Source organism: Tympanuchus pallidicinctus, unplaced genomic scaffold (genome assembly GCF_026119805.1).
Source record: "Tympanuchus pallidicinctus isolate F22 unplaced genomic scaffold, pur_lepc_1.0 scaffold12, whole genome shotgun sequence".
Taxonomy (NCBI): Eukaryota; Metazoa; Chordata; class Aves; order Galliformes; family Phasianidae; genus Tympanuchus; species Tympanuchus pallidicinctus.
The window spans coordinates 6,007,245-6,021,887 of NW_026294637.1; the positions used below are offsets into that span (position 1 = coordinate 6,007,245).

The following is a 14,643-nucleotide window of genomic DNA, read 5'->3' on the forward strand; positions in this document are numbered from 1 at the left end:
TACAAAAATACTTCTGTTTAGTAAGTGATGGGAGGAAGGAAGCCACTTAGAAGGGAACTAACAAAACAGCCATGTTGCGTACAGAGCCACAGCATTTTGTGGTAACTCACAAAATAAAGTCATAGAACTTCAAGTCTCTGCAGGTGGTGTTAGGGGTCCCCAGCACCCAAATCCAACACCCCACGCTGGCCCCACAACCACATGAGCTGCTTCTCCCCACCTCACACTGCAGCCCACGCAAGAGCTGTCCGTGTCATCCTGCTCATTTGCTAACTAACACCCTCCTACAGAGCTGTTTGCAAAGCACTGTGCTCTCCTTCCACGCTGTCCAACAGTACAAAGGGAAGCTGTGTGCCTGCTGCTGAGCTCCCCAATGTAGAGCAGGGCAGGCGTGGAGGCGAGCGCAGAGTTTGTGGTGTAAACAGGCAAGGAAGCAGGGTGAGAAGGTGCTCTGACCTCTATTCCTGCCTGAGAACCTTGCTGTTATCTGAGTGCTTCAGGCGCAAAGAAGTGGGGTTCGAGTTGTGAAGGGCAGACCTGTGACGTGCACATCAAAGCTGGGCAGCTCAGAGCACAGCACAAACCATGCAACTTTATATCCCCTACCATGTTATCATCCCCACATTGCCACTTCACTCCTGAACAGAAGGTGATTTACACTTGCCTTTTAAAATAACACACACACACACACAAAAAAAAAAACCCATACAGGCAATAAAAACCATTTTGTAGTTAAAGAATAATTAACTTTGAGATCTAGCTATTGCTTGCAGACTTCTTGTAGTCTCACTTGGACTCAACATGTTCCCTGTAAAACAGATAGAAGCAATGAGATGCCTCACCACGTGACAGGAGCCCTGTTCCTTGGGGTTCACTACGAAGCAAGCTATCAAAAAGCTAATGAACAAATGTGTCTGCTGAGGCTGTACACACAGATGGCCAAATTTCACCCCAAGCCTGCAGTACTAACAACCACTCTTTTTAGAGACAGGCACTGAAGAGCAGCTTACAGGGTTTCCTCCCTCACTCTACAATCACCAGAGCCTGCAAAATTCAATGAGCACACTCAAGAAAAACAGAAGTCACCACCTCCTCCATTTAGCCACCAAAACCTGAGATGAGCAAAGCACAACACTACAGGGTTGGAATGGCTTTGCATTCCTTGTTTGACACCATGCCAAACCCCAGACCAAAAAATGAACACAAGCACGTAACCCAGCATAATTAAGCCCCTGCTATGCCAGCAAAGCAGTCCAGGCAGTTCCTAACACAGGTTTCCTATACCAGAGAATGATGCTGGAGATATTTGCTGATGCATCCAGTCCACCCCTCCATGAAGGAAGCTGGAAAACAGGGGCTGTAGGTTGCATTAATTCCAACTGTCTGATCGGTGTAGATGATTCTATATGCAATTTTATTAGCTGCTAGGCTCAGTGTTCTGTCTGCTTTAATGTAAGCCTATTAAAGCTTTCCGTGTAGCTTCATGCCTGTTTTCTTCCTATCAGTATACTCCCAGCACTCATTTCATATGTCATACTTCTATCTCTTTCCATATTTCTTCATTCATTCTTCAGACAGCTTTTACAGGAATGTCATTCCCTTTATATCAGCTCCCCCTGGTTCCTGCCTCCCAAATGCACTAATTACAAGGCAGTTTATTAGCCAGGCACATAATGTTTAGTTTTTAATTCCAGCCTGCTTCAAATGAAGCCAGGCACCACTGAAGCAATCCACTGCAATCAATAATAGGCAAAGAGATTTTTCAGAAGCACTTAAGTGGCTTTGGAACGAAAGTGCCATTTTCAAAGAGACACTCAGAGTAAGTCACTTCTGTCAATTTGACTGTGGCTCAGAAAGCATCTCTGAAAAATAATACCCTCAGGCTCTTCAATCCATCACTACCACAGAGCAAGTAAAGCAGCCCCAAGTAAGTCTTTTCCTGCAAAGGCTCAAAAAGCAAAGACTGAGTGTCCGCAATCTCAGCCCACAAGACGCCCACGAAGCCTGGCTACACCATAACTACCAAAGTAGTTGATGGAGAGAAAAAACCCAAAGAATGCCCGAGGAAGTCCATGACAAAGCCAGGAAATGAATTCCAATGTCACAAGGCCCCAGCCTGCATCTTCACCAAGAACTGCATAAAGTAGCTGTTGCATAGCCAACAAGCATTATTCCATGGCAAAGCTGTCTTCTTCCAGGTCTGCCACGTGCTCAAATGCAAATACAAACAGATTTCCTTGGGCACAGACATCAGTCTTGATTGATGAAGGCAGTCAGTTTGGACACAACAGCTCCAGACAGCCAACTGCAAAGCAAAACCCTGCCTTTAAAACATAACCCACGTGTGGCTGGAGTTTTCTTCTACCCCTGCCAAAATGCCACCAGGCTGCTTAGAGAGAAGTCGCTCTGAAGAAACAAATTGCTGCTTCCCTATCTATCACCTGGTTTTGGGAGCAGCTGGGGCAAGGGAGGGAGCAGGGGTGCTGAAAATCAAATTGAAAGTGTCCAAATCGTTGCATTATGTGGGAACAAATAAAGGTGAAAGCAAAAATCATTTTGGTTCCCAGTTACATTTTCACTGCTGCATGCAGACCTACTGGGGTCATTGCCTGGCCAACAGATTGCTCTCTGGACATCCACCCATCCATAGAATACCCAAGCTGTAAAGTATCAATATATAAGCACCTTGGAAAAAAAAAATAAAAAAAAAAAAATGAACTACATGGGGCCTTAGAAGACACGTACATCAGAAGAATGCAATCTGCACTCAAAAACAGCAAAGATCTCATTCTAGAGGCTGCAGCTACAGCTTAACATAGAAGCTGCACCCAAAGTTTCCCAGGAGTCATTACACACAACTACAGTGACTGATTAGGGATCTATTTAAATAACAAAGTAAAATAAAAATTCTGGCTAAAGACTTACCAAGCATTAAGCTGAATGATTCAAATCAGTAAGTTTGCCCTCAGCTTCAAGAGGCCAAATCTTAGGTCCCAAGCATACTGACAAGAGAAAGCAAGAAGAAATCTGAACCTTCTGCCTTGTCTGCTAGCACTGAGATTTAGAGCAGTATGGCAGCACTGATGGATCCTAATTCACAACAAACACTGGATGCCTGTAGAAGGCCTGCAAATGCAGGGAAAGCTTGTACCATTATGCCAAACAACACATCAAACTGCAAGCAGCAAGCCCGCAAAGCTGCGTCCGTGGCACATGATTTGTTAGGATGGCTTAACTTCAGTGCCCATCAAACAACCCCCAAACTGTTTTTCAAATCCATTCATTCACAGAAACATCTGTTAATACAGAAGTGGCATCAAATGAGCAAACAACCATTTAGAAGCGAGAAGTTTATTTAGCTATATGGGACATTTGAAATACCCTTTGCTCTTCAGTTCTTTCAAGTTGGTAGGTTTGAATCTCAAGGAATACAGGAAAGCATTTTGGTAACCTCATGCCAGCTTCTTTCACATTATCTTTTTAACATTATTATCGTGGCTTGCAGAAAGAAGAGCACAAACCCCAGTGCAGACCAGCACCGCCGCCCAAGAGCTCAAACAAACTATGAGGTTTTTGTTATCATCTTCTCACAACAGAAGCACAAACCTGGTGGCAAACCACCCCTCTGCACCAGAGCGGGGAAGACAACACGGCATGCACACCCCTGCAGAAGCACAGTCAAGGTCAGGAGGTGATCACAATGCTGAGCACCTCCAATGGAACCAACCACGGGACCACACAAACCAGAGGACAATTCCCAAGGAATACAGTTGCCCTTCACAAACAGGCACCCCCAGACAAGGCAGCCCTTCAGCAGCAGCTCCTGCCTCTCAGCCAGCAGCTGCGCTGACTTCAGACATAAGGACCTGCATTATAACTAGCAAAAGGCAGCAGGAAACAAAGTGTGCATCTCATGCAGAGGCTGAAAGGCCCATTGTAATTAACTGCTCTCGGCCCTGTACTCTGTGCAAGACAAAAACAAAAACACAGTTTTCTGTTACTGGTAAGCCCAAACAACTGGTGCCCTATTTCTCCTAAAGGACCTACATGCTCAAGGTTCTCTCTATGGTTAACACCTCATCAAGCCACATGGACACCCTTACACAGGAAAGGTAAAGCTTTCCAAACACTTCAGAGAGAAGAGCTTTACCAAACCGTGGCAAATCACAGCTCTTTCTGCACCTCAGAGAAACTACAAGAAGCAAACCTTTGGGCTGGAAAATGACAATTCCAAGTGTCAGCTTGTTCTTTTTTGAAGTCAAGACCTTGTTACACATTGTGATTTTCCTGCTGATTCCCAATTAGAGGGAAATAAAACAAACTACCCCTAGTTTGGCATTTCAGTATATCGTGCAACACTGCCAGCAGATGGAAGTCATCAGCATGGGCCAACAAGCAGCAGGATACCACCAGGGCATCTCTCCTTCACATTGGCACAGGATGCCCAAGAAGTGGTGGAGTCACATATTTAATAAATATGGAGATGTGGCACTGAGGAATGTGGTCGGTGGGCATGGTAAAGGTGAACTGAGTTTGGATCGAGCGATCTTAGAGGTCTTTTCCAACCTTCATGACTCCGTGATTCTTTCAAATCATTTTCTTTCACTCAGTATTTGCCCCTTCTCTTTGGGAAGCTTCTGATGCTGCTCCTCTTTTCCCTCAACGTTCCCCAGTACAGATTAGTATGGCTACATCCAGGTCTGGTGTTATTCAGAAGTGTGGGGGATTTGTGTGCTTTGTTCAGGAGCAGGACAACAGGCTTCCCTGCAGCCTCTCAGAGATTGCTTTCCAGCCACAGCGTTGTGGAAGAACTGCTCCCAGGCAATTCTCAGTTCTGTTGCTAAGTATGCACCTACCCCCATTCGCACAAAGCCAAGGAGTGGGAAGAAGTAGCAGCTATTTCATATCCTCCTTCTCAGAAATAAGAAGCAAAACCCCCAAAACAACCTTTTTCCAGCTCTCCCTGTTGCAACTCTACCAAAGAAAGCAAGTAACATTTGTAAGTAACGCAGACCTCAACTGCCAGGTATCACCTTGAAGAACACACGCACGATTCATACTTCAATGCTGATCCTTATATATTGACCCAAGAACAATGACCATTTCAATCCAGCCAGAAAATCTAACATTCAGTGGGAGAATATACCACTAGAAGTGACATCCACTGAAGTGTTTCTATTTTCTTCCACACCCACATCACAGATCCCTTCCCAAATAGCCATGCTTTCAGTTTCTTTGTGGGGGGGGAAAAAAATAGAGAGAAAACGTTGGATTCAGACACAAACATCAAAGCACCAAAAAACTTGAAAGGAAATCTGACATAGTTGCTTCAGAAACCATAATGCTGATGAGTCATGAAGACCTCAATACAACTGAATTATCCAAGTTCTTTCAAACACTTCTCTGTCATTTTATGGATCACCGTAACACTGAATTTTAAGTCCATCTCCAGTAAACTAAGGAGTAACGAATTACACAGACAAACAGCACACTAAGTGTTTAAAGAACATTTAAATATTAAAAATAAGAGAGCTCTAGCAATCTCCACCAAGAAAGCAGACCATTATGAACCATGAAAGAAAAACTTTGCTCCCACACCTGCCCTTGCAGCCACACATTTACAATTCATTGGGTCTGCAAGCATGCGGAAATCATCCATGGGATCATTGCAGAAACTGAAAAGATAAAGATGTCTAGAAATATGGGGAGACGAACCATCTGCTTGACAGGGAAAAAGGATAGATATTATGAGGAAGGGACAACAGAAAAACAAAAAATCAAACCACAGCAAATTGCTTTTCTCCTTCCTGAACCACGGAAAAATAGACCAATAAATATTCCAACAAACCTGAAAGACTTTGCTTTTATGCTTGCTGCAAGCAGTTGTATAAAATTATGGATTGCTTTCAGGCATTGCCACAGTGCGAGCTCCTGTCACTGATCTGAAACTTCAGTACGACGGGCACAGCGCAGTGGAAAGAGAGGGATTGTCTCCCTCCATTCAATAAGGAATGTTTCAGTATCAAAACGCAGAAGCGCATCACATCCAGAATAAGGCTGGAAGAGAAAGATGCTAACTGGAGAGCTTAAGGAGTCTAATTTCAGCTCTGGTATCTTCCCTATTTTTGCTCGGTGGGAAGGGGCAATTCTAGTCATGTTTGCTTGATCGGTTTTCATCTCTACGTGCATTCTCACTTGAAACCTGGCAAAAAGGGATCAAGGAATCATAGAATATCCTCAGCTGGAAGGGACCCACAAGGACCATCGATCCAACTCCTGGCTCCACGCAGGTCTACCCAAAACTCAATCCATATTTCCCAGAGCATTTCTCCATGCTTGTGCCTGTCTGCTCAAACTGAAATATCTCAGATGTAGGGACCATCTCTCTGAGCCTTTACAGAACGCTTCCCTGACTGGGCAGAGCCCTCCCTGCACCAACAGAAAGAAGTGCCAGATGCTGCAGGAACTCCATCAACAGTTTGCTATCACTATTCATTACAGTGATACTGTACAAAGTGTGAAATCTTTCTTGTAGAGCAGGCAATGCCATTTGCAAGAAATAGCATTGAAAGAATCAGATAGTCTAAAAGTTGCAACATGGTGACCCAGAGATGGGACTCTCAGGGTTCTAGTTGTGATTTCACTGCAGATAAAGTGAAACCTGGTAAATCAAAATCTGTGGCCCATTTTCGTACACAACAGGAAAAAATGATTTCTTCTGCACTTCACGGGAACACTTCTACACAAAGTATTATCGCCTGGTTATTTAAACTTCCTCAGACGATGCTTCAAATGCACCACTTTGCCGAATCATCTGGAGTTAATCAGAAGACAAAGCGAGCCTAATTCATCCAAGCTGCAACCTCACCTTGTAAGTAGTGTTATCCATCGCTACTGCGAAAGAACAGCCAGAGACCAAGGAGTGTACAAATAAAGAAACATTTTAGCTCATTATACACAGAGGACAAATTCTTCTTGATGAATTGCAGAATAACTCTTTGGAAGCAATAAACTTATACTGCTGTAGTGGTATAAACAGAAGCTGGGTCTTGAACTTTTACAGTAGCCTGAAAGTAAGGGAAAAGAAAGTTCATGCAACTTGAGAAATGCTCCTTTCTGAGGAACAAGGAATATCTGCTTACCTAGCAGAGAAGGATCACAGCTCAGCTGACCCTGAGATGGGTGCTATGCTACAATTTCAAGAGTCGCACTGCATAACGTTACTATGCACAAACAACCCAGACCTCCACATCACTGAGTTCTCTCACCTAATTCATGATCCCTTCAAACCTCAGCTGCATTAACACCAAAGGACATAAAAACTCACAGGCCTGTTCATCATACAGGCACACAGCCATTGCAAAACATTTCTAGGGGGCCAAGGATAGCTAAAAGAAATGAGACGTGGTTGTGTTTTTTGATTTTTTACAATGGATCATAACATTTCTAACAGACTGCTATTTATGTCAGGGCTCACAAGTGTTGCACAAGTGTTGCTCAGAAAAAAAAAATTATATATATATATAATTTTTTATATATATATATATATATATATATATATATATATATATATTTGGAAGAGTTGCCAAACTTTTCTGCTAAAAACCATTAAAAAAATTAAACATTAAAAGCAATTGGTCTGCACTCTCACTTGTCACGTGTTTTCCTTTTAAACACATTTAATCAAGAAGCCATTGGATTTTATGTTCGTATTTACACTGCAAATGGCACAGAGCGTATATCATGAGATAAACATGTAGCTATCCCCATTTCATCTATTAGCAGAAGGTAGATTAAAGCTTTAAACCAAAGTGTAAGTGTCAGCTACTCACAAACCTTCCTTGGTACTCAAAATCCAACCTGGAGAATGGAACACAATTTGTTTCTACTCATTTGCATGAAGTTTTCATGTTAATGAGCCAACAACGACCCGAAGTACAGAGGAGCCTGCAGGCACCAGAACCCAGAGCTGAGCACCCAGAGCTGAGCACCCAGAGCTGAGCACCCAGAGCTGAGCACCCAGAGCTGAGCACCCAGAGCTGAGCACCCAGAGCTGAGCACCCAGAGCTGAGCACCTTTCTCCTCTACCCTGCAGTCACAGACCCTACGAACACCAGCAGGCTTCCGAGACGACTATGAATGCACTCAGCAGAGCCGGTTCAGAATAACTTTCTGTGCAACTCAGCTGCAAAACAGACAATATTCCCTAATGGGAAACGCACACTAGAAACAACTTTCCAGAAATAACATAGCCAGCAAAGATGTATTAAGGAAAAATGAACTGTAAGCAATAACCAGCCAATGCTTGGCAATCTTCATCCCCGTTAAAACATTCATTTTCTCTCCGTGTTTTCCCCCCCCCTTAAATGCCCCAGTGACAAATAAATTATGAGCATTACAGCTAATTTATTACTCAGCACTGCTGAGAACAGAAAGGAAAAAAAAAAAGTACCGTGATATTTTAAAGCAGATTCTTATTCTAGGAAAATAAATACTTGAATAAAAAACAATAAATCAGTACGTACAGTGGGGAAAAAAAGCTCTTGCAGTTAAGCCACTGGGGTGAAGGACCCAAAACTAGAATTCCTTGCTGTGTCAGGGCTGAAGCCACTTGGACTCTGCTGCTCTCAACCGAGCAAAAGTTTGCTTGATACCTTCAGCAACAGAATACGGAATCACACTTAATCCCAGCTTCATCCCCCACACCTGCAGAACACCCTCACCCAGGCCATCCAGCCTGCAGGCACTCAGGGACAAAGGCATTCCCTGGGTACCATTGCACAGCAGCATGCACAAGAGGGAGCCTTCCAGCACCGCAGTGCTGCTGTGATAAGCAAGCCTTAATGGCATCCTCCACGTGGACACTGCCATTGACCTCAAAGCCAGTTGGACAGGGTCACTACAGCACTTGGACCTCAGAAGAGAACAGTGCTGTATTTGCCACATTTAACATGGGGAGGAGGAGCTGCACACCAAAATGACTTTAAAACCCCAGCTCCAAATAGCGCTCTTAGCTCCATCTCACAGGACATTATTTGTGTCTGTTCCAGCACGAGCCCTTCAATGATTGATGTCTGTTTTTATCTTTCATCCTACTTCTTCCTCAATTTGGTATTTCAAAGTCTTCATTAATAATAGTAATAAAGACCCAAAAGAAGGAGCACGTCCCTTAATGGTCTGATTTTTGCGCGGTCCTGTGCAGAGCCAGCAGTTGGGCTCCATGATCCATAGGGTCCCTTCCAACTCCAAATATTCCATGTTTCCATAGCGTGACACACCACATCAGTACCCACAATCTCACCTGGACTTACACAGTACTGCTTTTACTGCAGATACATTGGGATGGCTTTTGCAAGCTGTAGCCGAGCGCTGCAGCACAGGCAAAGCTCTTGCCACAAAGTTAAGCACAGCTCCAAAGTTTTCATTCAGGAAAACAAGAAACAATTTGGCATTCATTCTCACGCAAACACCAATGCACCCTCCTGAGGAAAGACTAATTATTTTCCTTTCCATCTCCTGTTCAGGCCAGTCATCCCCTACCACTCGATATAACACGTGAATAGCTACATTCAGAGCTGCAGCAAACAGAGACATCTCAGTAGAGCTCTGTAAGAACAGCCATATCCAGAGCACACCAAGGGACTGCTTCCCAATGCACTTCCCATATGCATGCCCTCCATCTAAAGAAGCCTGTGACTTTGGCAGATGTTGGGTGCTCGCATCTAGGTCAGTTCAAACCAGAGCGATCTGAGGCTAAAGGACAGAGGGAGAGAAAATTAAATTGCTCTCCTGCTCCACAAACTGTGGCTGGCAAACCGAGAGCCCTTCACCTTTTGCTACAGTGTGATTTCACCACTGGCCGGGGCAGAAGCCTTTGACAGGCAGGGCGACAAAACACCCCGACGACAAACCATCAGGAGCACGGGAAGCATCGGTACCAATTAAAATACTCCAAAATATAACACTTGCAGGAATTTAAGGAGTGGAGGGGGAGCTGCTGCCGAGGTATGCGAATCAGCATGATGAAAAGCCCCACGGCTGCACAGCCGGCACGCTGCTGCACTGCCTGAAAGGCACAGGGCTGCAGAATGCGCGTTCCCATCTCTCTCTCCTCGTGCCATCTGCACCAGCTAACACACAGTTCTTCCATCCGCAGACCTCAGCTCCCAGAGAGCAACCCAGGGGCTGGAAATCATCCAGGCTTTCAGAAGTTGCTGCTAAACCCTAAGTAACTTCTGCAGCAGGAATGCCTGCAGCCTACAAGCAACGCTTTGCCCAGCACCGCTGCAGCTGCTGGGAAATGCAAGTTTCCAAAAGCAAGCAGGAGTAATGAAATAAAGCCAAGCAAATGCACACTCAAAACCTTACAGGAATATGGAAATAACAGGGTATATTCAACAACCCTAGAAGTTAAGGCAGAAGCACAGGCGTGCATTTACATAAGCAGGGTACGGCACCCAGTCAGTTTGGAACACGTGCATTTTGCAGGCAGCAAGAGCAATACATTCTGGAACGTGATCTTGATCAAATATTCCCTAAAACTTCACAGGAAGAACCTCAGAGACACCACACTAATTAAACATAGGCCACCACTATTGGCATCCTGCGGTATTTTCACTGCAGAGTTCTGTGGGAAAAAGAATTGGACTGTATAGATTTTTATCAGCATTTATTATTTATAAAGCCCTGTTGGCAAGCACGATGTTTTATGAACAAATAAAAGTGAACGATCTCTGCTTCAAAACCACATAATGAATGTATACTTTGCACATACACTCAAGCAGGCACCGCTAGTTCACTGTGCAGGGAAAACAAGGGGAAAAAAAAAGTTTCTATATCTCCAAAAAGATTAAGAAGTAACAGCACTCCTTTTTACATCTACCGACACAAAAAGGCAAAGTCAAAACTGAGCTTTCCGACCACTCCTAACCAGCCAAGCCCATCTCATTTCCTTACCACACAGAGGTGTTGTCCCCATGGTCTCCCCATGCAAAGCCAGGCAGATAGAAGTGAGGAAATCCACTTGTCGCCATACAAGGCAAAAAGAGAAAGGTTTCTCTTCCTGAGTTGAATAACCAGGGAACACAATAACCAGGGAAAGCTACTCATGGGGCCAAGCACAATATGAACGTGGTGCTCAGTCACAACTGACAAGCTAAAATTAGTAGCTTATCCAACTGCCCAGAACTACACACCATAAGTGCCTCCCCAGCGTCTCCCTATTTGTCTTTCTGGTTGCTCTCCCGTTGGTCTCACCTGTTAATTTGTCCCTCGGGGAGCAGCCACGCCAAGCCCAGCAGTGAATTAATTTGCTCCTGAGCAACTCCACAGTGTTCAGCTGTGCTTGGTCCTGAGACAGCACCTGCGAGCAGCACCTGGCCTCATAGGTCTGCAGAAGTGATTAGGTCCCCCAAGCCTTCACTATGCATTGCTCCCATCCTGCTTCTGCTCCCCCAGTAAGTGCAGCACTCACCCCAATTCACCCTCCAAAGATAATTCCACATTTGCATCTGTTCACTGTACTGAGAACTGCGTGGTATTTGCAATGACGGATGATGAATTATACAGGGAACTGAGGAACACTTGCACAGTGCAGCTGGGCCGCTGCTTACGGATGCTAGGAACTGTTTGGAGCTCCTTTTTTATTTCTCCCACTGACCAGTTGCCTGGCTGGCATCAGGGCACAATGTCAGCTTGGTGAGGATGCACTTCACTGCCTGAGGACAGCAGCACCTGGGCAGTTAACCATCAGAGGAAGGAGCCGAGGCTCTGGCAGCATGTTTTCCAAAATGTTCCAACATGCAGCAAGTGCACAACTTCAGTGCAAAGCACAGCCTGAGAGATGGGAGAAACAGAACAAGAACTGCAGGGCTGCAAACAGAGTGCAATGCAAAGAAGTTTGGGGAAAACGCCGCGTTCAAGACTGATCTGCTGTTCCTGCACAGCAGGTATTCACACACCAGCACGGTGTGTCCATACACACATATACATATTTCCAGCATCCTGGTGCCCGCTGGGTGACATCACCTCCACGGGTCACTCCTTGGCCATCAGTTGGACTAAGGATTATCCCTGGTTCATTCAGGCTGACAGCTCACTTGGCAATGAGTCCAGTGGTAACAACATACTGGCACACTAAGGTCCTGCTCACATGAGAGAGAATTACTGAATTTATCTTAACACAATTCCTTTGGAATTACAGGTACATCCCAAACTAAACTGATGTGCTTTGTAATATAGAGATAACTGCAAATTTCCATGCCATGTTTATGAATAGCGAATATTAACCACATTCATTTTAGCCACATACCTTGAAAAATTACAGATCACACTGAGTACAAATTTACATAATTAGATGAGCCTGAGAGAAGCAGAGCTAAGTACCAAATGCAAGCACAGAATGCAGAGCTCTTACACTTTATAATATATTACGTGTATAGCCTCAAAAAGCCTTAAAGATTACGACTACATTTCTTTTCCATGGAAACTATAATTCTCAAATCCAGGACGCTATTTTGAGAAATTTCATCCAACTCTCCACTTGCATCTGCTGGAAGCACAGTCCTTTGCGTGCTCGGAGGCATGGGCTCAGCCTCACGGACACCTTCTCAACTCTTTCCTACGGTCCTGCTCTGACAGCAGACCGCAATAAGACTCAGCGCAAAGTCTTGCGTTTGTTTACCGAGCAGATGCGTGGGGCTGCTGCACCTGAAGAGGATGGGGGAAATTAGTAACATAGGGATTAAAGGAAGAGGGGGAGGGAGAGGAGGGAGAGGAGGGGAAGCTGAATGTTGAATGTCTCCTCCTCGCAGGTTTTCTCGGCGTCCACCCAGCACAAGGAGCAGGACCGCCGCACAGCGCATCCATCCCCGCGCCCCGGCTGCGGGCGCCCGGAGGAGCTCGAGGTGCGGCCGCACACGCGAGAGGGGCGGCGGGCGGGGAACCCCTCACAGTGCTGAGTCATTTAAGCCGGGAAAAGCCGGGCTGGAGTCAGACGCACACACACACACACATTCATACACATACAAATAAGCAGTCGGGCTTCCCCACGGCTCTGGCCGGCGAGCTGCCCCGCGCTCACGGCAACTTCCCCCGGTGCGCGGCTCGGCGGGTAGCGGAGCACTCACCAGGTAGGCTCCCACGGTACCCTGGGCCAGCATCAGCGCGCATTCGGACACCAGGAAGAGCTGGATGCTGGAGAAGCAGGACACCTTCCTCCGCCGCCTCCGCTGCCTCGCCGCGCCGGCCCCCGGCAGCTCTCCGCCGCCCGCCGAGCCCCGCTTCCCCGGCATCCTCCTCCGGGCACCGCCGCGGGATGGCGGCCCCGCGGCTGCTCCGCGCCTTCCTCCTCTTCCTCCTCTCTCCGGGTGCCGCTCACAGCGGCAGCCCGCGGCTGCTGCCTCTCCGCCCGCGGGCTGCTGCCATGGCCAGCTCGCCGCCTCCTCCTCCTCCTCCTCCCGCCGTCTCTCCTCCCCTCGCCGTGCCGCGCTCCCTCGCTCCGCCAGCCCCGCGCAGGCCGGATCCGCGAGCCCCGCCGCCGATAGGGGCGGGGGAAAGCACGGGGCTGGCGGAGGCTCCGCAGGAGGCGGGGCGGCCCCGTCCCGGGATACGCGCGGTCCGTTCCTCTGCAGCCAGAGCCTTCGCTCAGCCGCGGTCCCGCAGCCCCCCAGAGCCGCCCCAGCCCCAGGGTTCTGCTTTACTCTCAGTTCCCTCCTGGCTGCGTCAGTTGAGAAGCTCCTGCACGCGGACTAAAGGGCAAAGGGAGGACCTATAAATACTGCACGTTCGAAATAAATAAATAAACGAAAGGTAACAGAATCACAGAACATCGCGAACTGGAAGGGATTCACAAGGATCATCTCGAGGCCAGTTCTCGGCTCCACACAGCAACACCCACAGGCTCCATATGAGAGCAGTGTCCATGCACTCTTTGAACTCCCGGAGTTTTGAGCCGTGCTTGCTGCTCTGGGCTGCCTGTTCCACTCCTGCACAACCTCTCCCTAACTCCCACCTGACCCGGCCCCGACAGCCCCATGCCTTTCCCTAGAGCCCTATGGCTGTCACCAGAGAGGAGATCAGTGCTGCCGCTCTGCCCCTCTGTGAGGTGGCTGTATGAGGGGACCAAAGGACCTCGGCTGCTCCTCACACACCTTCCCCTGCAGATCTTTCACCATCTACATCCATTCTGTAGATTCTCCTTAATAACTTTTATGTCCTTTTTGTGGCGCACAGTGCTCAAGGTGAGGCCATATCAGCACAAAACAGGAGATGTCATCTGGAAGCACCACAAGCACACGAACAAGCTTTTGCCCTCAGGCCAGTGCTTCATGTCCCCAGCCATGTGCCTTTCTGATGATGGCCTTTGTTGTCACCCTCACCTCGAGTTCTAATTTCAAGAAGATATCTTCTTTTAAAAACTGCTAATCATCACTTCTACTATTACAGATTGCATTCCTTCTTGGCCTACCTGCAAAACCTGATCTGCTTTGCTCTTCAGGTGCACTTTTCCAGTTCATTTCTGGGTGTAGACTGGGGGCTGCGGCCACACATTTTCGTGCTGTTTCACTCTCAGCTAAGCAGCACTGAACCATATAGTACTGAGATGTTAGTGATCTTTGGAACAGTTTTCTGTGGAAACAGAGG

The 14,643-nt window shown here is 46.8% G+C and overlaps 1 protein-coding gene across 2 annotated transcripts in view; it reads right to left on the reverse strand.

Annotated features, from left to right (window-relative positions):
- Positions 1 to 13,762, reverse strand: part of SLCO3A1 (solute carrier organic anion transporter family member 3A1) — a 112,378-nt gene extending 98,616 nt beyond the window's left edge. Inside the window, exon 1 of one of the 2 annotated variants that reach the window (XM_052671679.1) lies at positions 13,128 to 13,762. In XM_052671679.1, the coding sequence (XP_052527639.1) occupies positions 13,128 to 13,292 (165 nt within the window). In that variant the 5' untranslated portion in view covers positions 13,293 to 13,762. Of the gene's footprint in view, positions 1 to 10,956; positions 12,701 to 13,127 lie in introns of those variants that run through there. The other variant, XM_052671680.1, reaches the window with a different exon arrangement.
- Positions 13,763 to 14,643: the final 881 nt, after the last annotated feature.